This window comes from Staurois parvus, unplaced genomic scaffold (assembly GCF_062004578.1).
Source record: "Staurois parvus isolate SC_StPar_1 unplaced genomic scaffold, SC_StPar_1.0 ptg001193l, whole genome shotgun sequence".
Classification (NCBI taxonomy): Eukaryota; Metazoa; Chordata; class Amphibia; order Anura; family Ranidae; genus Staurois; species Staurois parvus.
Window position 1 is genome coordinate 20,355 of NW_028318989.1, and position 24,534 is coordinate 44,888.

Consider the following 24,534-nt stretch of genomic DNA (forward strand, 5'->3'; position numbering starts at 1 on the left):
TGATCCGCAGGCGAGAAGGGTATAGCATAGCATATTTAACTTGAAGCCTTTGGAGTGGCTTCTTGACATACAAAAAGTTTGCCCTCCGGCATTGAACCTCCGCAGAAAAATCTGGAAAGAAGGATACTCTGGCTCCAATAAACTGCAAGGGTGCCCTCTCCCTGGCCAGTCGTAGAATGATTTCTCTGTACTTATAATGTAGCAAGCGCGCTAGGACGGGTCTGGGGGTGTCTCCTGGAATAGCTCTAGCAGGGACACGATGTGCTCTTTCCACAGCGTAGAGGGGAGAAAAGGAATCTTTACCGAAAATATCCTGCAGCCATGTTTCAATGAAGGTAGTTGGGTCTCTGCTCTCTACTCATTTTGGCAGACCAACTATGTGGACATTGTTACGCCGCAATCTATTTTCAATGTCATCTGTTTTATCCGTGACCACATGTAATTGGCGAGTTGTAGCGTGGGTTTAAGCCACCAGCGGAGGCATTTGATCTTCCAAATCACTGATGCGGCTGTCAGCCGCGATTGTGCGTTCTCTAATCTTTTGGTGGTCCTGGTGCAAAAGGGATACTTTCTGTCAGCCCCCCCTAATTGCTCCTTCACCGATTGCACCGAGGCTGTGCATTTATTCACAGCCCTCAGAATTTCACCCTCAGAGTGGGTTGTTCTCCCCCATCCAGGATCTCGGCATCCTCCCTGGCCGTGTTGGCGGCCGCCTCCTGTATAGTGGCTAGGTCAGGGCTGGGGACAGTAAAGGCCACTTCTCCCGACAGCTCCGAGCAGCCCTCCCCATTTCCAAAATCAGTGTCCGTATGCGTATCGGAGAGTTTGTGTAAAGCTGAGAATATTACCATCTTTATAGGTGGAGCAGCTGCACTTTCCAGGTTTGCTGCCAGGCTCCTTGGATCTCTCAGGGCCACAAGGAGTCCTCTGCGAGAGCGCTCCAGCGCCATGTTGAGTCTCCAGGGCTGCGGCTTCTTCTTTAGATTTGAGGGTCATCTTTCGGTTAGTGTATGTAAAAGCAAAACCTTTTTTCTGAATTTTGAGTAGAGTAGGGAAGTGTTACATTCTGTCAGTTTATTTTTTGCTGCCTGTGTCCTTTGCTTCTTGTCCTGCAGAACACCAGAACTTTTGCCCCTTTGGAAGATTTACCCTCACCTTTTCTGGTGACAATTCAGAAATGAAGGATTTCCCATTATTTCTAGTCTTAAGGACAGTGTTTATCAGGACAAGTAGAGGGGTGAATCTCCGCCAGTAAGACATAGACAGCATTAACTTGACAAAGGTTCTAACTCTTCTCCACTATATTAAATATTTAAAACCAAAGAGTTTTGCCTTTTACATACTTGTTAATAATAGACTAAACTATTGAGGGCCAAAAAGAAGAAGCAAGAGGACCACATCTGGCCCCAAAAACACCAGTTGAACATGCCTTCCTTAGTGAAGAAGTGGTTGAGAAGGGACATCTCACTCACCTGGCTATCAAGGTAACTATTCTGTACAGGCTGGCGAATGGTCTGTAGCAATCATGACATTTGCGTGTTGTCACCAGATTCCATATCCCCTGTTTCACATGACCCTAAGAATTGGAAAGGACTGTTCAGCTTTATTACCTACAAATAAAACATTAGTAAACATAGTAGTTTGACAGGGTGGAGGATTAAAAAAAAGGTCTTTTGTTCTTGTGGGAGGGTGTTATTTACTTAGCTTTTCATGGGATTATTCCCTTGTAATTCTTGATGTACTTGTGCTATATACTCTAGTAGGGTTGCTGCCTTTGGTTAAAAATATAGAAACCTAGAAAAGTGACGGCAGGAAAACACTGAGTGGTCCATTGAGTCTGCCCATTTTTGTTTTTTTTTTTACATTTTGTGTTATGTTTTTTCTTTCTTTTTTTTTTTCTTACCTTTTTTGTCTGAGTATAGATCGATGCTTGTCCCAAGCATGTTTGAAGGTGTTTACTGTTGACTGGCCTCTGCTGGAAGTCTATTCCAAGCGTCAACCACTCTTTCAGTACAATAGTACTTTCTGAGATTAGTTTTGAGCTTTCCTCCAGTTAGTTTAAGGTCATGTTCCCGTGTTATTGAGTTTGGTTTCATGTTGAAAATCCTGCCCTCCTGAACCTTCTTCACCCGCTTGTACTTAAAGGATTCAATCATGTCTCCCCTTTCCCTTCTTTCCTCCAGACAGTACATGTAAAGTTCCTGAAGTCACTCTTGATCTGTTTTAATCCCAGACCTTTCATCATTTTTGTTACTCGTCTCTGGACTCATTCTATCTTGTCAATATCTTTTTGTAAGTGAGGTCTCCAGGACTGGACACAGTATTCTAAATGAGGTCTAACTAAAGATCTATATAGGGGAATCAGGACCTCCTTCCTCCTGCTGGTGACCCCTCTAGTGACAACTAAAGATCTATATATGGGAATCAGGACCTCCTTCCTTCAGCTGGTGACCCCTCTAGTGATGCATCTTAGAATTCTATTTGCTTTCCCCACTGCCTGGCCACACTGTTTGCTCATTTTGCAATCATCTGAAATAAATACCCCCAAGTCATTTTCCTCTGAAGTGCTAGCCAACTGTACCCCTAATCAGGGCCAGACTGGGAAAAAAATAGGCCCGGGCATTTTAGACAGGGGAAGCCCCAAGCCCAGGGACCCTTCGGAGCCTGGTGGTGGAACTCCAGGGCCCAGTCGCAATAACGACCTTTGCGATCCTGGTACTTCCGCCACTAGTGTCAGTAGGTTTTTATTTTATTTTTTAATTTTGTTTAACATTTGGGGGGGTTTGATGTGAAGGAAAGACAGGAAGGAAGGGGAGACAGAGAGAGAGAATAAGAGATGGAGAAAGAGAGCGAGAGAAAGAAGGAAGGAAAGAGAAGGAAGGAAGGGGAGACAGAGAGAGGAAGAAAAGAGAGAAATTGGACAGAGAGAGAAGAAAGGAAAGAAAGAAGAGAGAGAGAATTAGAGAGAGAGAGAGAGAAGGAAGCAGAGACAGAGAGAAAAAATTCGAGAAAGGAGACGGGAGGAAAGAGAAAAAAAAGAAAGGGAGGGGGGGAGAAAGAAAAGAGAGAGAACGAGAGAGCGAGAAAGAGAGAATTAGAGAGAAGGAAAGAGAGAGAGGGAAAGAGAAGACAGAGAGGAGGAAAGCAAGAAAAAAAGAAAGGAAGGGGAGACACAGAGAGGGAGAGAAAGAGAAGGAAGGAAAGAGAGAGATGTGGAAAAAAAGGGGAGAGAGAGCGAGTGAAAGTGAGAGCGAATGAAAAAAAGGAAAGAGAGAAAGAAAGAGAAGACAGAGAGAGAAAGAAGAAAGGAAAGAGAGGGAGGGAAAGAATTAGAGAGCGAGAAAGATGGAAAGAAAGAAAAGAGGGAAGGTAAGAAAGAAAGAGAGAGAATGTGAGAGAGGGGAAAAAAAGAGAAACAGAGAAAGAGAAAGAAGAAAAGAAAGAGAGAAAACACAAGACTGCTTTGGAGTGCGGGTGGGGCAGACACAGTAGGAAAGGGCGGGAGGAGGAAGGGCAGAACCAGCTTTCTCTCTCCTCTCCTGTCTGTGATGGTGGGGGAACTGTCAGCACTGGGGATAGTATATCCTGACTGATCCCCCACTGCAGCTGCAGGGAGGGATGAACCTGATGGCAGCGCTACAGGAGAAGGGGGGAGGAGGGGCGGCCGCGAGGGCAGCATACAGGAGCCAATGGCAGCAGGAGATGATAGGAGGGGCGGCCAGGCAGCACATAGAGGAATCGGTCCATGCATTTCTCTCCTGATGCCAGCAGCCGAGAAGCAGGCATTCAGTGACGGCAGGTGAGAAATATACGGTACGGTTCCTCTATGTGCCGCCCCTCTTATGCATGCTGCCCCTGCCCACCGGGCAAATGTCTGGTGTGCCCTTCGGCCATTCCAGGCCTGCCACCAATGTTGTACTCTCTCAAGGGATTCTTTTTCCCTAGGTGCATTATTTTACGTTTAGAAACATTGAACTGCAATTTCCACTTTTTTGACCAATCTTACAGCAGTGCCAAATCATGTTCCATGTTACAGACACCTCCAGGGATGTCAACCCTATTGCACACCTTTGTGTCATCAGCAAAAAGACATACCTTACCCTTCATATCTACTCTATTACAGGTTCTGCCTCTAAACACGAGTTTCAGGCTGAGACTAAGAAGCTGTTGGACATTGTTGCACGCTCTTTATACTCTGAAAAAGAGGTATAACTTTTCATCTCTACTTATGAACAGTAATTTAATGCCAATACTACCCAAAACAGAATGCCAATACCACCCAAATACATTTTGGGTGGGGTGAGACAGGGTACAATCCGTTTCAAGATCTTTGCTTATTTATCGGAGCCCCAGTGGAGGTCTGGCTCTACCCATCTCTTAGTCGAGAATGTAGATCTATGTTCTAGGGTAGGAGATGCCACACAAAGGCTGTAGGTTGGTGCTCTTGGTCATTAAGGGATTAAAAGAAAGTATAATGGTTATTGGTCAGTTTCATTACTTTTTTAAGTTTGCACATTTTCGAAAGTGATCTTTTTATATCATTTTGCTGTTGTTTGCTTAAAATATTTAATAGCATTTCATACGGTGCACACATAACTCTGAGCACCATGCATATATCTACATTAGCAAGGCAGCCCTAACTCTGGTAGGCTGTAGATCTCTCTGCTGTTTGGGTCAGTATGACAGAAAATCTGTGGAAACAGCTTTGTACTTATCCTGACTGTATGTGGCAGACCTGCTTATGTGCAGGAAAGATCTGTACCAGGGGAAGCAAATAGTCAGAACTAAAAGGTACAGAAACTACAGACTATTCCTTTAGTAAGTTTATCCCCGAGTTACAGTAAAAGCAGACAGGGGCAGCCTATCTTTCCCTTCCAGCCTGCTCTAGAAGCAGGGAAAGAGAAAACTAGTTGGTTGCTAGGAGGGAGAAAACTATACCATGGAAGACCTTATATATGAGGCTCATTATGTTGAAATTGATGGGAGATTTCTGAAGCTAGCTACTGAATTAAAATGTAATTAGAATTTGTTTGTTTATGACTTGGCTTTTCCCATGGTAGGTCTTCATTCGGGAACTGATCTCAAATGCCAGTGATGCTCTTGAAAAACTCCGTCACAAGCTCCTGTCCCAAGGGAATGGCGTGCCGGAGATGGAAATTCACCTACAGACAGACAGTGATAAGGGGACCATCACTATCCAGGTACAAGGAATTGGGTAACAGCGCTGTTGCACCATTCTTGATGGTAGTGGGGAAAATGCATGTTATGTCAGTGCACTCTTAGTGTTGAATAACTGATTTTCAGCTAGCAGACTTCTGCCCACTCTTGGTAAAAGGGGAAAATGTGTGTTGATTTTATGAGTGCAATTTTTTTTTTAGTATACTCCTGTTTTTTTTTTTTTTTTTTCTTGTTTTGCAGAAGAAAAACATTTTAGTTTGGGGGGGAGGGGGGTGACTTTGGATTGGCTAGTGGGGGGGTTGGGAGGAATAAGGAAAATATGGGAAATTAATGTTTAAATTAGATATTGTTGTTATATGAATGTAGAGAATTTATATTGTGGATTTTAAATTTCCTAATATTTTGAAAATCAATAAACATTTAAATAAAAAAAAAAGAAAACATTTTTTTTTTCCAGTACAATTGAATAAAAACAATACATAAAACAGAAACAGAGTTTGTTTCCATTATTCCAGTTGCCATTTCTTCATCAATCTACAGCTTTGCATAACATGAAGAAATATGCAGGTTAAGCTGGGTACACACCATAATTTATTTATTTTTTATCGTTCAACCCAGCGGCTGAAAAAAAAACTGAAGAGCTCGGGAGAAACTCACTATACTATCTGACATTACTACAGCGATCTCCCCGCTGAGCTGTTGTGTTCTGATAGGGGACCATTGGCTGCCGACACTGATCGAATCCTTTTGTCGGACAGGCAGTTGTACACACTGGCCGATTGTCGGGCGGTTTCTTTTGAACCCACCGATATTCGGCCGGCATGTACAGGCCTTTACATTACAGAGAAATAACAGCTGTATAGAAATGATGTTCCTGCTCAAAGCTGGTAGGTGCCAGTGGGGTAATTGAGTTACAGCATGTTCCTAGAATGTTAGAGTATACAGCAGCTATAATCCCCACACTAAGAAGGATAGACATTGGGCAAAAAAAGAAGAGCGCTCAGTTTTAGCTTGGTGTCTTTAGTAAATTTAGGACACTGGACTTTAAATGTACCCCTGAGAAAAATATTTAACCTATCAGAGAGTCATACTTCCATTAAAAATGATATTTTATTGTATTGATGATTAAAAAATAAATGGTGATCATATTTAATTTAATAATCAATACAGTAAAGGAATATGATTCTGGGATGGTACACTTGAGGAAATGAAATACATTGTGGGGTTTCATTCATATTCAGTTTTTGTGGATCATATTTAAATTTTGATTTAATCTCTTTTATACTGAGGATAATACACTATTCATTTTTTGTTCCTTTGGAGGTATACGTCATTCTTGGAAATACACGGGGATTAGGAATCAGAACTTGGATAAATAATTGTTTGGAATTTTGGACTTTTTTTGTGAAATATTTTCACTGACACTAGAAAGGTTTATTATTTATGATTTTCATTCATATATATTTAATATATATCTGATCTTGTTCTGCAGGACACTGGAGTGGGGATGACACAGGAAGAGCTAGTCTCCAACCTGGGGACCATCGCGCGCTCTGGATCTAAGGTAGGAGCTCAGCTGACATAGAAAGTTTCCATATGCCAATGTTTATAACACAGTATGTACAAATACGCTTGCTGCAGTGCACTACTTTCTCTTGTAGGCCTTTTTGGAGGCTCTGCAGAATCAGGCTGACAGTTCTGGAAAGATTATTGGCCAGTTTGGTGTCGGTTTCTATTCTGCATTTATGGTTGCGGATAAGGTTGTCGTTTACTCGCAGTCTTCAGAGCCTGGAAGTGCTGGGTATTGCTGGACATCTGATGGGTAAGTGAAGGATGTTAAACCACTCCATGACTGGGACCCCCCCCCCCCCATTTCCCTTACAATCAGCACCGGTTTCAGGAGATGCCACCGGCTATCTATTGCTTGTTGTTTTTATCTGCACAAATGTGCTTGATTTAGCTTTTTATGGGCTTGCACTGTCTGGATTTTCAGATGTTCGAGGAAAATATGAAAATTAGTTTGATTTTGGATTGCTCTATTCATTTTTTGGAGAGAAGTTATTTCTGTAAATGTTCATAGGGGACACAGCAAACCTCTAGGTATAGGCTCCTAGGAGGTTGGACAAAAAATATAAGACGGGCATTGCTGTTCCTTGTTTTTGTTCTGTACTTGTCTGCATAGTGTCCTAGGAGGTAGGACAGCTTTAGCTTGCATATTTTTTGCATGCTTTATTGCTGTCTGCTTTAAATGTGGGGAGAGTGGTGCCATAATACTAGCATACGTTCAGCAGTGACACCATTTGTATAAATTGTAAATTAATTTAATTATATTTTCTCCTGTACTCTATTCATTTTATATAAAGAAAGCATGTGAATTATCCAATACCTGTTGTTTAATGCAGAGCTCTGAGCAAGCAGCTAAAGACACATTTGAAGTACATGCAATATATGTCAGCAGGTTTATCTGCCAAAGGATTTGAGGTTCTGTGGAGCCAGTTTTATTATTCCCACACTTCCTCACTGCATAGACTGGAAGATAACCCCCAGTATTTTCTGCTTCAACATCCTGTATCACCTATTTTGCTCATTGGACAGAGAATCAGAAATGTGATTATGCTGGTTTTCTAATAAAAAGTCGAAGTAGAAAGTGCTCACAGGAAGCTACAAAGCTAAATGAGGAAATAGTGGTGCCACTGCCTGCCTGTGCAGTGTGGTATGGACGTTTGTCATTCATTGTAATCAGGCATTGATAGTGGGTGTTGTGGATGTCGGTCATGCTACAGTTGCTCATTTTGCTCTGTGTGTACATGGTTGCTTCTTAATCTTCAGGTCTGGGCTGTTTGAGATGGCAGAGGCCAGTGGAGTGAGGCCAGGAACGAAGGTCATCATTCATCTAAAGGACGAATGTAAGGAGTTTGCCAGTGAGGACAGAGTGAAAGGTGAGTTTCTGGAGATTATCTCCTTTTTAAAACTTTTTTTCTTTTCTGCCTGTTATATCCTTGCTGTGCAGTCTTTTTCATGTTATCTTTAGGTCACCCTTACTATATGTCAGATTTTAAGGGCTGCCATGTGTGATCCGTGCACACAGGAGCATCTGCCCAATGCTTACATAGATGCTTATAGACTTTTGGCTTAACCAACCTAACTCCAAAATCTAGAAACTTACACAGAATTAAGTACCAAAATGATAAAAGTCTGCAATTTGTTTTTAAAATGAAGTATAAAAAATATAAATAATAAACATCAATGACTTTTTAAACTTTCTGTAGGAAATGCACTACTGATTTATGTAGTTTAGTCGACTTTTCTTTTGTTTCTTTGCAGAGGTGGTAACAAAATACAGCAACTTTGTCAGCTTCCCCCTTTACCTGAATGGAAAGAGGATTAATACATTACAGGTAGGATGTGAATAATAACACACCCCTTCTATCCCTCCTAAAAAACAAAAAAAAAAAAGAATTATGGCAAAGCTTTGGCTCTTCTCCTGTGGGTCAGAGGAGTACGCGCACTTGTGCTCTCCTACGACCCGGAATCAGCCAACAGCAGGCTAAAGTTTGCTGTCGGTTGACGCGACAGAGCCACTCCATGCTCTAGAAAGGATCCACCCAGATGCCTGATTGACACCTGGCTCTGGCATAGCATGCCATTGAGAGCCAGCCGCTCCCACCCCCTCTCCTGCTTGGCGCTCCAGTGAGCACTGGAGGGGCAAAGCCTAGAGCAGACCAAGAACTGAGTGATCAGCAGTCATGTGAATGCTTAGTTCCCAGACTTAGAGCCGATGGGGGACAGCTGTAGCATTACACCAATGCTGCAGCATGCAGGTGAATATGTGTGTTCATTTTTTTTTTTATAACCCCAAACGTGTCCCTTTAAAGGATATCTAAACCCAAGACCAAAAATGTAATATATTACAGCTTACCAATCCTTAAATGTGGTGGCTACATTCGTTTTTATTTTGCAGGCTAAGAACATTTTCAGCAAAATGTTAGATATAGAAAATTTCTCCTAATCTTGCCACAAATGCAGTGTCCTTGTCACTTCCGGTGAAATAAATTGAAAGCACAAACTATGTTACTGTCTCTCCGTAAATTACTACCCATCCTCCCATGTAGTGGGGAGTGGAAGACATGTTTGAGGTCCAACCTAGGTGACAACCATGGCTTTCTCTATTGGTAAAGTGAAGTGAGTGTAGCCACCCTGGGACTTAAAGTGTTTTATTCAAAGGATTACCAGTTAAAATTAAAGAGGAAAAAAGAAAACAATATAGTAGTTTGAATTTATTTTAAAGTTAAATGTTAAGGATGTCTGGTGACTTCCAGGTTAATACACATACACTACAAAAGGAACATAACTGATTAAAGGCCTGGACACACTTTAGGAACCCATAGCAATTAGATTTGAGCTTTTAGCACATTTCTCATAGTGAGATTTACATTGTACATTTTCCTTTTCCCTGCTTTTCATTTTTAATGCCACTCCATTCAGGCTCTGTGGATGATGAATCCCAAGGAGATTGGAGAGTTTCAGCATGAGGAATTCTACCGGTTTATTGCCCAAGCTTATGACAAACCACGCTACACGCTCCACTACAAGGCAGACGCACCTCTCAATATCCGCAGCATTTTCTACGTACCAGACGTGGTGAGTTCAGTTATGACCCTTTATCCAATCCTACGTATAAGCAGAAAAGTCTTTCCATTATTCAAAAGAATACAGCCGGTCCAATAAGTATGGATGTGATCTCGCCCTTGTGTCTGTGTGTGGCATTGTGTAATGGATTTGCTTCCTTGTTCATACAGAAACCTTCCATGTTTGATGTGAGTAGGGAGCTGGGATCCAGCGTGGCTCTGTACAGCAGAAAAGTCCTCATCCAGACCAAAGCCGCAGACATTCTACCCAAGTGGCTGCGCTTCCTGCGAGGTGAGCTGTTTTTGTATGGCTCAGTTGTGTGCAGCTACAGTGCTTAGCAAGATGATGGCTGTAGACCCAAGGAGGCAGAACACTAATGAAATGGAGGAATTTGACTCAGTACCAGCTGCTTGCAGTCCTGTACAGCAGAGCTCAGACTGGGAGGGGTTGATGCAGCACAAGGTGCCATTCATTTGTGCTTCATTATCTGTGTGTGTTTGTGTATGTATGTATACATCAGTTTCTATTTCAGTTTCCTTTCACAGTCGGGGTGGGACAAGACCCAGTTGTCAGGTCTTCAGGCTGCTTCCTAGGGCTTTGTAAATCTCAGGAGAATAAACAGAAATGCAAATCCTTTAAGAGGTTAAAAATTGTAAATAAAAAAAAATTGCAAGCAGGCAGATTATTGCAGAAGAGACATGCCAGGGTATATTCTTGGCATAGTGCCTGTGTGCCCAGATAAATTCCTAAACGTGTGTGGGAATTTCATCATCCTGTTCCGGCCAATCAAGACAGATGACGACCCGTCACTCAGTGAAATCTGGGCAGAAGATGTCTGCATTGGCAAGGGAGCCCACGGATGTTAGATCATTGAAGCGGGGATGATTATTTTCAGCTTTAGTTCCGCTTTAGGAATATTTGTTTTAAAATGAGTGATGTAATGCCTTGCTAGCACCTTTTCATATGTTATCCTTTCTTTATTGTTTGCAGGAGTTGTGGACAGTGAGGATATACCTCTGAATCTGAGCCGGGAGCTGCTGCAGGAGAGTTCTCTCATTAGGTGAGCTGAGACATGCTGGTGTGTACTGGATATGGTGTCAAGTGTGTTTCTCTTCTCACTGATTGGGAATACAGCTCTGTGGGAAGTGGACTTGCACAACTACTGGAAGAAAACAATGAGATATGTGAAGGTTTACATCTGTCATTTTTTTTTTACCTTTTTATTTTGTTTAGAGGTGCAACTTGTCATGCGATTTGACAGTTTCAAAATGCATGACAAGTCGCACCCTATTCTCAGCAATAGAACCATTCAGATCGGTGCCTCAGCGATTTAAAAAAAAAAAAAAATGGTTCCTGCACCATTTTTTGGCGATTTCAGGTGCAACTTGCATAGACATCTGTGCATCAAGTCGCACCTGAAGTCACACTGACATGCGGATTTGAAATCGTGCAACTTTAAGTGAAGTTGCACGATTTCAAAGTCTGATCCAGTGTGAACCAGGGGTGAGCTTCCTCTAGGGATGCTGTTTGTCTAACCAAAGTTCCTGGATGTTTTCTATGTTTTCTTCTACTTCTAGACAGGTGGATATAAGCTTTTGTTTACTGTTCCATTGCCACATATTAGAGATTATGGACAGTGATGCATTTAAATTTGTTAATAAGTGAATTTTTTGTATTTTTATCCAATGCTTCTGTCAGAAAACTGCGTGAAGTGCTACAGAAACGATTGGTCAAATTCTTCCTGGACCAGTGTAAGAAGGACCCTGAAAAATACAACAAATTCTTCGAGGATTATGGACTATTTATACGGGAAGGGATTGTTACCACCCCAGAACAGGATGTCAGGGTGAGGATTAGAATTCATTTACACAGAATGACATCAGCATTATCAGCAGAAAATGTTCCCTTTAGTGGTCAGCTGAATATTCGATACTACATTTGGCAGTCCCTGCCTAAACACACCTGTCATACATGAAATATGGAGGCTGTGATTGTTAACCTTTAAAAATGCACATTGCCTGAGTGCCATGCTCATCTCTGCCTGTTAATACTTTGCATCTCTGACTTAGAACAAGCATGCAGAAGACTTTTCTTTGAATTTTCTAATGGGAATGCTTCTACTGGATCATATTGTGGCCAGAGAAGCTGCATAACAGCTAGAAAACAAGCATTTTCATAGAGATTGGCAGTGGCAGCCCTTTGAAGAACTGTTGTGAAATTTGAGAAGCAGTGAAACACAGTAACTGTGCACTATAGACACACATAATAAATATATGCCAAAAAAACAAATATATATATATATATAAGAGTAGGGTGGGCTACATAGAGATTTTTTTTTTATTAATGATAGAGCAGGTTCCACTCTATTATACGAAACCCAAAGAAGTGTTTCTCTCTGTAGATGCAGAATAGAAATTTAGCAATGAATATAATTTTTTTTCTAATGGTAATGGTACATAGGTATGTCCAAGAATACCAGTTTTGAACATCTCCACTCAGGAACTTGAGGAAGGGTGGGAACGCCTGAAACTGTTGTTCTTGTACAACTGAAAAGGATTCCAATAGGTTGAAAGAAGATTCCCCATTTGCATTTTCTGTACTGGCATGGCATGGCCTGTCCCATCAGACACTAGTTACCTATAAGTGCATCCTCTTTTGGGAAGGGACACAGTTGTAACGCAGAAATTATAGTATACAATCGGCACTAGAGGAGTGTTATAATAAATAAAAGTCCGAGAATAAGCGGTATCAGCGGCAGCACCTTTAGAGCAGCGGTCACTAAATGGCAGACCGTGGTCCGCGAACAGCCCTGGCAGCGCTGCCGCCCGGACCGCCAACCCGCAATGACAGATCCCTTGCTGAGCAGGGCGGTCGTCACGGCAACATGACATCACGTGTGCGCCCCGCCCCTTTCAGCTCACTGTCTCTGGCACCTGCCTTCTGCCTGTGCACAAGTGTCCAGCAAGGATCCCGGCACAGCTCCTGTCCGCCCTCAAGGTTGGGTGTAGACTTACAGGGGCACTCTGATGGGCACATTAATGGTGCAATTTATTAAAAACATACAATTGGCAACTCACTCGAAGGTAAAAAGAGACAGGCATATCTGTACGTTGTCCAGGTGTCTCCCTATAGGAAAGCATACCCCATTGGGGCCTTTTATAACTGCTCTTCAACATATGTAGTTTGTCTTTCTTGCCCTTGTGGTATGCTGTACGTGGGGCGCACCAGCAGAACCTTACAGAAAAGGTTTGGTGAGCATTGTTGGTTCGCTGTAGAAGGTCTCACCAAGCACAGCTGTACTTAGTCTGGCGCCCCTCTGTTCCCTTGTGACCAAGGTTGTAGCTGAGCCCCCTTGTGATGAAGGTTGTAGCTGAGCCCCCTGGACATCTACCAGGTCCTAGGCTCCTGCCAAGGCTGCCTTGGGATCTAGCTCTGGTTGCAACAACCTGAACAAAATAAATGCAGTAAGCAGTATCACTGATGAGTCCCTGGTATAATTGTATTCATTCATAAATATTTATTTCTTCCAACTTATAACAGGAGGATATTGGAAAGTTGCTGCGGTTTGAGTCCTCAGCTCTGCCTGCAGGCCAGCAGACAAGCATAACTGACTATTGCAGCCGTATGCAGGCAGGAACCCGCAACATCTACTATCTGTGTGCCCCCAACCGCCACCTTGCTGAGCACAGTCCCTACTATGAAGCCATGAAGAAGAAACAGACAGAGGTGAGGTAGCTGGAAGTTCTCACTTTGTGTATCTTTTCTTTCCTGTGCATTCTTGCTCCTTTACACTCTTCACGGCATCTCTTCCAGGTTTTGTTCTGCTTTGAGCAGTTTGATGAACTGACTCTTCTGCATCTGAGAGAGTTTGATAAGAAGAAGCTTATTTCAGTGGAGACAGACATCGTGGTGGATCACTACAAGGAGGAAGAGTTTGAGGACAGTAGGGCAGGTATATCCCCATATATCAATAATATAAATGGGAGCAGTAACATAGCTTGTGTCCGTATTTACAGTGTGCTTAGTCTCTTAAGGTAACCCCTGTGTTCTAGTGTTTACTGTCTTGTTCACCCACTGATTTTTTTTTTTTTCATATCTGGTACACTCCCAGAAGCCTATGCTAGGACAACCTAAAGATTTGCCCAGCCAAGATGTAACCCTTTATCTTTATTGTTCCTCAGCTTCTGACAAACTATCTGAGAAAGAAGCAGAAGATTTGATGGCTTGGATGAGGAATGGCTTGGGGACACGAGTGGCCAATATTAAGGTAAAGAAAATTAAAGTGGAACCTCTCCAGCTCTCACTTGCTGCTCCTCCTTCTGTGCAACTGTCATCCATATAACCAGTGTCTACTGTCGTCAGAATTTAAAGGAGTGCTAGGCCCGGGCACTGCGTTGTGGGAGGAGGTCACATGCTCTCCCATGCCCAAAATATGCTTCAGGTATTCTGAAGTGGCAGTCATTAAAGAAGGAAGTGAGCACTGGAGAGGTGAGAGAGTTGTGGTTAAGGAGACAGTCTCTTTAAGCCATCCACATTAGTTCAGTGAAGGAGCTTATCATCTAATATCCCAGCCTTACAGATGCACACATGCACAGCGGCGGATTTTGGATGAACGCTTATTAACCCTGCAGTATATTTTTATGTTATGTGAGAAAGCAGAGCACCCAAACAAACCCACACAGGCACCTGTAGAACATAAAATGCACATAGGTGGGTGTTGAGCCCTGCACAAATGCAATGTTAGTATGCAATTATTCATTGTGCTGTACAGATGTAGGATAAAAGCTAATAGACGTAGCCTGACAATTACATCACTCTTTGAATCTAGTTGTGTTCCATCTTTGCAGGTTACACCACGTCTTGACACTCACCCGGCTATGATTACTGTACTGGAGATGGGGGCTGCTCGACACTTCTTGCGCACTCAGCAGCTAGCAAAAACTAGCGAGGAGCGAGCGCAGCTTTTGCAGCCAACACTGGAGATAAACACTGGGTGAGGAATCACTTGTACCAATAAACCATGTGGTTGATTTTTGTACGGCTAAGGGTTGCTTTGGGCAGTGAAGTTACCATCCTTATCTATAATTTTATGCAAGTGTATAAATGGGACCCTTCTCACATAATTGGAGCGAGGTGCACTTCTGAAGGACAATTTAATATAACCGCACAAAACAAATTACCCAGCACTTAGTTTTGTCTTCCCAGCAAAAAGGAGTAAAAAATCCCAGGAATATTGCTCAGTAAGCGCTCACGTTAATGTGTGCTGTTTTCCTGCGTTTGTGTGTGCTCAAGAAATGTCAACTGCTATGGACTTTCCATGTAACGGTGCCTATTGGCTTAGTACTGTCACATGCGCCTTCATACTGAAAAGTATCAGCCATTTTCTTGAGCTCCCAATATTGAATGGAGCAGTTGGGGGGAGCAAAAAAATGTAATTATATGCCGATACTGTGTGGGAACATAAAGGGTTAGTTCACCTTTACCAAACAAACTACCTAAGCAGGTGAGGGGTGTCTGCAGATAAATATAAGCAGTGCAGCTCTGACTAAAGTTGAATAATGCCCTTGCTGTAGGTGTAGGCCATTTACATACCTTTTGAAGCCTGACTGGAAAGCTCACCTTCATCATCACAGAACATGTAAGGGGCTCTGAATCACAGAAATAGCTTGCTCCTGGTGAAGGTGAGAAGTAAGAGCTAAGCCTTTCTTCGCAATGTCCTAGAAGTATTCCAGTAAGGCTTCTGAAGGTATGTAAATGGCCTACATCTATAACAAGAGCATCATGTAATTTTAGTCAGGGCTGCACAGTTTGTTTTTATCTACAGACACTCCTTACCTGTATAGGCAGTTTTTGTAATGGTGAACTAACTTATCTTGAAACTATAAAAGCACGGGTTTGTTTTAAAGGATACATTTTCCTTTTGGGAAAGAAAAATAAAGAAATACACATTTCTCTTACGTTCGTTGATGGACACAGCATCCTCTTATTTATCCATGACTAAGTAGGGTTTTATAGCCCCACCTACAGGAGTAGGAAACTAGGCAGAAAAAAAAACTTCGGCACCTATTATGGGCAGTGCTCTCTGGGCATAAAACCCCTTCTCTGCTATAGGACTCCAGTCATTCTGCCTAGGGTCTTCAGGAGTACAGATATATTTTTCTGCTGGGACTTATGGACCCATGGCCTTTTATTTTTTTCCCTGGGATTTTTTACTGTGGAGATCAACAGTCAGGCTGGACAATCTAGATCCAGTGGTCACCCCAGTCTGACCAGCGAGCACGCGAAGACCGCTAACTCCGTGCTGGGTCAGCCGCGACGATGTCCCACGGATAAGGGCGGGCAGCGAGTTAAACGTCTCACGGGGACACATATGACCGGGTGCCTACAGTCTGTGTCACAGTGTTACCCCTGGCTGACAGCCCCCTCACTTCGGTGGAGAGGAGGATCTGTCATGGGAGCCTTATCTGCACACTCCATGGATCGGTAAGTAGAAATGCCCCCTCCCTTCCCACACTGGGGGATGCGGGTGCTCCCTGGGGTGGTTGGCCCTGTGGGGTCCCCTCCACCTTCCCCAGACTTTGATGGTGGCTTGCTCTCCTCCTCACCCCACCCCCATACAGGGGGCTTACTCGATTGCACTCTGGCCTAGGCTAACTTTTGAGGTATGATGGCATTTCTTGGATGGTGCTACTTGCTGTCCTCACACTCATAAAATCACAGCATGAGGAAAGTACTGCTGATACATGGCAATTGTCAGAGAAGTGATCGACACTGATGATCAGTGCCAACCATCAGTGCCAGCTCATCCTTGCCACCTATCAGTGACTCCTATCAGTGTTGCCTATCCCTGCCACCTCATCAGTGCCCATCAGTGCTGCCTATCAGTGCAGCCTTATCAATGCACATCAGTGAAGGAGAAAAATTACCTGTTTGCCAAAGTTTATAATAGAAATAAAGAAGAACATTTTTTTTTTTTCAAATTTTTTGCTCTTTTGTTTATAGCGCAAAAAATATAACACCCAGTGGCGATTAAATACCACCAAAAGAAAGCTCTATCTGTGTAAAAAAATGATAAAAATTTCATATGGGTACAGTGTTGCATGACTGCACAATTGTCATTCAAAGTGCGACAGCGCAGAAAGCTGAAATTTGGCCTGGGCAGGAAAGGGGTATAAGTGTCTGGTAGGCAAGTGGTTAAACTAGCTGTATTAGAGGTGCATTTTAACTTTTTTTTAATGAGTGTGTCTATTAAATATGAGTTCTTTATATCTGTCTGGAGTTTTGCCTGCTTTTAAAAGCTTTCAGTGGCATATGTTTGTTTTAAGAACTTTCAGTAGCATTCTGTTAAAAGAGCGTTCAGTAGCATACCTCTTGTGGTAGCCACACACTACTCTCAAGGTGCCTCTGGAACATAGTCTTGGACTTTACCATGAGAGTGCCAGCCTTGGGATGTGTAGAAACAGGACTAAAAGTAAAGCTCACCACAGTCTTTCAGAAAAGGGCCAGTAACCAGTCAGACAACCATAATCGGGGGGATTCGTGGGTCTCTGACAGATGCATACCAAACATTGCAACGATAGTGAAAAATAGGAGGCTTCTTATATTCATAACCAGTAAAAATGCACATGAAAAGCCAATACGAAGCACTGTGATATCTATGTCCAGCTATGTTACAGTATGTCATTGTTTTACAGGCATCCTTTAATTAAGAAGTTAGGACAGCTGAAAGACACAGACCTGGATCTGGCCAAATTACTTCTGGAACAGGTAAGTAAACCAGTTGTAGGCAAGTTCTCGAGCACCGGCTCCCGACCATTAATAGAAGCTGGGAACTGTCTGACAGCTCGCTCACTGTGCTGGGAGTGCACTCTGAGCACAGAAACCTTGGCTGTCCATGGGCACATAGTGAAGAGAGTGGGCTTAACTGCCCATGCATTACGTTATGGCTAAAAGCTATTTTTTTCTTCATTTCACTCTTTTTTTTCTTTTTGCTATGTCTTTGGGCTGTCCTAAACATTTACTTAGCCCAGCCCAAATACATACCATCTTTTGGTTTATACTTCGGCTAGCATACACATTCACCTAGTGGGTCCCTAGAGGAAAAATGCTATGATCATCATCTAGTATAGATTCCTTTAAGGAATGTCATGGCTGGAGAATTCCTATCTCCTATCCCATGTTATCTTCAAAATCTGCCTTATTCGTTATAGTTAATGCAGTAACAACCAATCAGATTTTACTTTGCTAAAGTCAAACCAGTGCAGGATGGATTCTGATTGATTGTGATATGTTACTTTACAAACCATTGAATGCATTTTTTTATGCATGATCTTTCTGCCAGCAAGATTCTGCTTCTGTGTGCATGAATCCTAACAGACCTGCACCTCCAGCCATGCCATACTGCTTTACTCATTCTAGGAATCTGGCCAAAGTAAAAGCTTTGTTGGGGATAGTCGGGTAGGCCAGTGGATAAGACTTCATGCGGGTAGTGTGTGTTCGGACATTACATCTGTGCACACGCGTTACTTTATGCAAGTATCTGCATACAGTTGTCTACACCCTAAGGACCGCCTACCCACGATGCACTGTGGATGGCGACCCGTACAGGCACAGTGATGTACCTATATATCACTGGCCTCTTCTGGGTATAGGGCGCAGGATTTGTCAGCAGGTCCCCGGCAAATGATTCAGGGCTGGGACCTGCTGATCGTCTGTGTCCTATCACAGCCCAGAGACCTGTGTTGACAATCAACACAGGGCTCTGTACAAAGGGAACAATCTTTGTTTTTTCTCCCTGCAGGGAAAAGGAACAAAGTGATTTTTAATAAAAAGAAGCACATAATACACACATTAGTACTTGTTAGGCACACACTTAACCCCTTGATTACCCCAAGATGTTAACTCCTTCCCAGCCAGTGTCATTAGTACATTGACAGTGTATAGTATTATCACTGATCACTGTATTAGTGTCACTAGTGATGTCAGTTTGTGTCAGATTGCTCGCTGCACTATTAGTCCCACTATAAGTTGCTGATTTGGATTTGCAAATTTTTGATCTTTTGTTTATTTAATTTAAAAAACCCAGTGGTGATCAACTACTACCAAAAGAAAGCTCTATTTGTGTGGAAAAAATAAATACATTTTATTTGGGTATAGAGTTGCATGACCGCACAATTACCAGTTAAAGTAGCGCAGTGCTAAATATAAAAAAATGGCCTGTTCATGAAAGTGGGGGGGTAAAAAATTCTGGAGTTGAAGTGAGTAATGTTTGGGGCACTGGAAACCCCTGGTCACCAAAATGTGCAGTTTGTTTATTCTGTACAGACTCGTACATCTATGTGCATGAAGCCAACAGTCATGAGCACTAGGCAGTTTTATCAACTACATGCGTTTATAAACATTGTAGGGGCCTGGAGGAAAAGTTGCTAGTATTTTTGTGACCATAGTAAATATGGATATGGCCCTCCTCTTCAGACACAAAGCTTGTGCATGGCTGGTTGTAGGACATGTCTATACAACTAGCTGTTTCTGTCATTGGTGGAACTCCAGAAAGTATGAAACCAACTAAGGGAGTTTACCTTCTGTTTTGGTCTTCCCTCTGTGTAAAAAAAAGCAGAATCCTGCTGTGAAAAGGATCTCCCATTTAAGTATCTCTGCTTAGCATTTACAGCTGTAATTTTGATGCAGAGATCTCTTCCCTGCAGTTCCAGCTCAGTTCAGCTATAATCAGGGACGGACTGACCATTTGGAAACTCGGGCACTGCCCGAGGGCCCGGGGTCAGTAGGGGACCCCATGAGATGCTGGTACCTTTTTCATAGGCTTTTTTAAGTTTGGGCAAGGACACAGGGGCCCCATGATCCCCTATTGCCCAGGGGCCCCATGAGTTGTCAGTCTGCCCCTGGCTATAATACATGTGTTACTTTCCATAGTAATTGTTCCGTTCAGTTCTTTGCTAACAGAAAATTGTTGTAGCAAATAATGATTATAGCTTTGTAAATTGGTCCATCATAATTGTGAATTGTGCTGTGATCTGTAAGATATGAACCATCTTTGTTACTTCCATACAGATTTACGAGAGCGCAATGATTGCAGCCGGACTTAATGACGACCCCCGACCCATGGTGGCACGCTTAAACGAGTTGTTAACAAAAGCATTGGAGAAACACTGATCCCTCTCGTGCTCCCCGCATCTCATTTTAGCCGCCAGTGACTGTTCCGTCATTCAGTCCACTTAATTTCTGGCTGCTCATTTCAAGAAGCCGCTGTTCTTTCTTTACAGCCGACATGTTTCCTATGGAAAGAGACTTTTTCAAGAGACTCAAAAGCTTGTCACGGAGTGTCAGTCTGTGCATCTGTGTAGTAAGAATACCACCATTGTCTTGATGAGAACTGTCTGCTACACAGTGTAGCTCTGAGGCGTGATGTGTAAAGCAGAACTAAACTCGCCAATATGAGCTTGTCCTGTATGAAAGCTTACCTTAACATGCATTTCAAAGCTACTGATCAAGTCATTAAAATTTAAACGTTGTGGTCTTTCTGCAGTTTTCTTTCTCATTTAGGCAGTGTAATGCATGCGCAGTCTCTGCTGCGTTCACATCAGCGGTCTGCACAGAGCATGCTTACATCAGCCTGCACTGTTAGTCTCTTGTGAGCCTGATGTAAGCCTCACCTTCATGTTACTTCCAACATCACTGATAATTCTCCAGCCTCCGAAAATACCCCCCCCCCCCCCTTATAGTTTCTGTATAGTGGCACTATAACCATGCTGAAGAGCATCCACTGATATGTGCTTCTGTTTTGTTTGCCATAAAGCGAGCAGCTGCTGATGTAGTAGCACTATGAAACTTGATCTAAAGTGAGTAGAGAGTGGCGCACACACCTACTGCATTATCCAAGGTTTATTGTAGGAGTGAAACAATAAAAACATACTCACAGACGAAGCATGTATCTAAAAAGCATAGAAAAATGAGGCATCAACAGCGAGGCTCTTACTTTCCATTCATCATACATCAGCATCAGAGGTTGGTCATCAGCTCTGAGGAAAGGAAACACGTCAGCCATTTGACCGCACTGACAGTGAGAACACCTTGCCTGCCGTTGTGGCCATTGTCATTTTTCTATGCTTTTTAGATACATGCTTCGTCTGTGAGTATGTTTTTAATATTTCACTCCTACAATAAACCTTGGATAATGCACTAGGTGTGTGCACCAACTGTTTTCTCTCTATCCAGTGGCTGATTTCCCCGTCTGAGGGGGGCTGCACCCCTGGAGCATTTCCTTTGGTTGTCGCTGTCCTGATACCCTTGGCTTCCCTTTTGGCTGTGCATATCCTGAGGCGCTGGAGAGTACATACGATATCCGGTTTGATCTAAAGTGAGACTTTTTTTTTTTTTTTTTTAATGGGCATTTAATAGTGATGGCAGTGGTGGGGCAGATGCCAGTATCCAGGAGGTAAGGTGCTGGATTTTATACAAGATGGCGCTAGCTTCAGCTGGCAGGGGATTTTGGAGCCTAAGGCCCCATGTACTTTGGACACTTCTGAACGATGGAAACTGACTGGTGGAAAACATAGGTTAAAAACAGTCTGTTTAGCTGCGTTTGCATAACGTGTTTATGCGCGTTTGCGCTTAGAAGCATTTTATAAAGATAAGCACAGGAGAACCTCCCATATGCCCAGAATGCACTGAAAAGTGGTAAATTATTAACTATTTCAGACTGTTTCAGAGAAATACAGAGAGTAGAAGCAGAGACAGCAGCATGTGTTGAGATTAGCTTAGGTGTGAGTTGCTCATTAACATTTCTTTTGTTTCCAAGGGTGGGAAAGGTGTCTGATGGAGGGAGTCATTAAGGTCACCTGGCAGGGGGTCTTCATGAGGAATTTGAGGTGTGAATGATCATTAACATATCTTTTGTTTCCAAGGGTGGGAGAGGTCTGAGGTGTGAATTGGTCATTGCAATGTGTGACAAGCTTGGTAGGAACATCCTGTGTTCAGTGTTTTGTCCATCTGAGTACCTTGAAAACGCTTTGCATGCATTTTTCATGATGAAAAAAGGCTCTGGACAGCATCGGGAACAGTTAAAAAAAAATTTCAAACACAAACACTTATAAACGCGATTTGCAACCCCTCGTGTGCTGTTTGTAGTTGCTGTAATGTTTCATGTATTGTCCCCCCCTCTATTGTACAGCACTGAGCAAACCCTTTGGCGCTATATAAACTCAATGTAATGTAATGTAATTTAGCTGAATTTTGTGTTTGAAACGCTGATAAAATCGACTGCTGAACACAAGTTTTCTGCGTTCAAAAAAACGACTGTGAACTCAAATGCCTGTAAATGACTGTAAACGAAGATGTGTACATGGGCACATAGGAAAACATTAGGGAGAGTTCAGGGGCTGCTGAAAAAAACACAGAACAGCTCCTGAACGTGAGTTTATCAGCTGCAGTGTACATGAGCCCTAAAAGTGTTTTACATGGTAAGCAAGCTCATCCTTTGTATTTGACAATTACTTTATAGGCTTTGGAAATTAAACCGTAGCGTTTTTAGTTTTCCTGTCTGTGGAAGGGAGAGTTTAGTTCTGCTTTAACCCTGTCACTGTGCAGAGAGGTGATTAGCCTAAAGTAATCTTATCATTAAAGAAATACAAGACTGCAATTGTGGAACTTTTTGTTTTTCTTTTTTAATGCTAATTTCCATGGCAAAAGTACTTTCACTGATCTGGGACAAATCTGCAGATCAGGAAAGTCAGACAAACATTTGAAGTCCGGAGTCAGTGCCATAACCATGCAGGTACCATTAAAACAAAGGAAGGTCAGCAATGACAACCTCCACGTTTCTCTTGTGACAGGTTTTCTTTAAAGTGAACCATTGTCATAGATAGAACGGGTTTGGCCGTACATCGGAGATATGATGAAAAAGTGAAGATAGTTTATTGATCCATAAAAGGACACAAATAGCAGCAGGACAATACTAGCTGTTAACGTGTTTCACATGGTCACGTGTTTAGTCACAACTAAGCACGTGACCGTGTGAAACTTGTTAAAGCTAGCATTGTAGTTGGGCCTGTTGGCGCAGTTCTGCCTCAGTGTTGCCCACCCTTCCTATTCATTGTCTGGGGATGTTCCAGACTGTATGAATAACCTTGCCTGTGTCCTCTACTGCAAGATTAAGAGGAATTTTGATTTACCTGTAAATTCCAAATCACGGGCCACCACAGTACAGGACACCCTCCCTTCCATTCCTTGGTTTATTCACCAGTGCTTGTTACAAAACTGAGAACTCACAAAGTGGGTTATAGGAGAGGTGCCCACTGGGTGTGTCCTCTAAAGCTTTGCCAGTTTTCAATCACTGGAAGGTACACACCCTTAACCCAGCGTTTCTCAACCTTTTTTCAGTCAAGGCACCCTTTAAAATGAGACATTCCCAAGGCACCCTTTAAAATTATGGACATTCCCAAGGCATCCTTTAAAATTATGGACAGTCTTGAGGCACCCCATTCTAAACTGTGAAAAACTATTCTAATGGTTTCATATAACGCAGCAACATCCACACATGGAGGACACCCAACATTAGAGGGGATTCATTCTTCCAAAGCAAATACACTTTTGCACACTGGTACTGACTAGTATTCCAGTGTTCCTCTTCTCCCTCAGTCTTTCTCCATCGCTGGGCTAATGTGACCCCAGCATTGACGGAGAGGGGCAAACTAGGATGCTGTGCAGGCAGCTGACATCCTCCTTATCAACTGATGATGTCATTGGTTGTTAGGACTCTGGCGGCTAGCAGGTCGTAATGGTGCACAATGAAAATGTGACTGTGTAACTAAAAGGCAGGCTTGTTCCACCCGCTGGCTTTTATACAATTTGTCGGTAATTTGTAGACATTTTGCCAAGGCACCCCTGAGGAAACCTCAAGGCACCTCAGGGTGCTGGGCATTCTGGTTGAGAAAGGCTGCCTTAACCCATGGTGTATGAGTACTCTGCCTGTGTCCTGGTCTGTATTCCAGAATGCAAGTGTATGATCCAAACGCACACGTTCCTGCGTTAAACTTGGCTGTGTGTATAAGTGTGTGCTGCAGTGACCGTCGGCTGGAACCGAACAGAATCAGCAAGACAAAAAGGTCACCAGCACACCGAGGATCACCAATATGGGTCCAAAGGTTTTAATAAACCATCACATAGTTACAGCAAGGCAATGCTGTAACTATGTGATGGTTTATTAAAACCTTTGGACCCATATTGGTGATCCTCGGTGTGCTGGTGAAATTTTTTTCTTGATGGTCTGTATTCCAGGATATGGAATTTAAAGGTAAGTCAAAATTGCTCTTTTTTCATCAGGGGCTTCATGTAATGGTCATGTGAACGACAGCTAGATTTTTTACCATATGAATCTGTAGAGACTGTGATTGTGTCGCAGCAGTGTAATCTACTGTAGGTGGATGCAACGTGTGCTCTGCCTGGTGGCAGATACAGTTACTGCAACCTATTAAATATCACATTTTACTGGATTTGTGAAAGTGCTGTTGGCAGGTTGAGTTTCCATAATATGCACCAAGGTGTTTCCAGAAAGGATTGTTGCACACTTAAGCATGCTCATTTGTGGGAGAGAGGGTAATATTACTGTGCAGACCCTTATAGTAAGCTAACATATAGAATTTTCTTTATAGCTTGCAGTGAAGGATGCACAGTATCCAAATAAGAGCAGGTGTAGACTGCCTCTTAGAGAGA

At 42.8% G+C, this 24,534-nt stretch overlaps 1 protein-coding gene across 1 annotated transcript in view; it reads left to right on the top strand.

The window, feature by feature from the left end:
- TRAP1 (TNF receptor associated protein 1) overlaps positions 1-20,341 on the top strand; it is a 34,941-nt gene extending 14,600 nt beyond the window's left edge. Inside the window, exons 3-18 of the mRNA XM_089659970.1 lie at positions 4,124-4,206; positions 5,061-5,201; positions 6,671-6,742; positions 6,840-7,000; positions 8,008-8,117; positions 8,503-8,576; positions 9,664-9,819; positions 9,978-10,098; positions 10,798-10,867; positions 11,506-11,653; positions 13,348-13,533; positions 13,621-13,759; positions 13,989-14,074; positions 14,655-14,800; positions 17,502-17,574; positions 19,876-20,341. Of these exons, the coding sequence (XP_089516096.1) occupies positions 4,124-4,206; positions 5,061-5,201; positions 6,671-6,742; positions 6,840-7,000; positions 8,008-8,117; positions 8,503-8,576; positions 9,664-9,819; positions 9,978-10,098; positions 10,798-10,867; positions 11,506-11,653; positions 13,348-13,533; positions 13,621-13,759; positions 13,989-14,074; positions 14,655-14,800; positions 17,502-17,574; positions 19,876-19,977 (1,868 nt within the window). The 3' untranslated portion in view covers positions 19,978-20,341. The remainder of the gene's footprint in view (positions 1-4,123; positions 4,207-5,060; positions 5,202-6,670; positions 6,743-6,839; positions 7,001-8,007; positions 8,118-8,502; positions 8,577-9,663; positions 9,820-9,977; positions 10,099-10,797; positions 10,868-11,505; positions 11,654-13,347; positions 13,534-13,620; positions 13,760-13,988; positions 14,075-14,654; positions 14,801-17,501; positions 17,575-19,875) is intronic.
- The last annotated feature ends 4,193 nt before the right edge of the window (positions 20,342-24,534 follow it).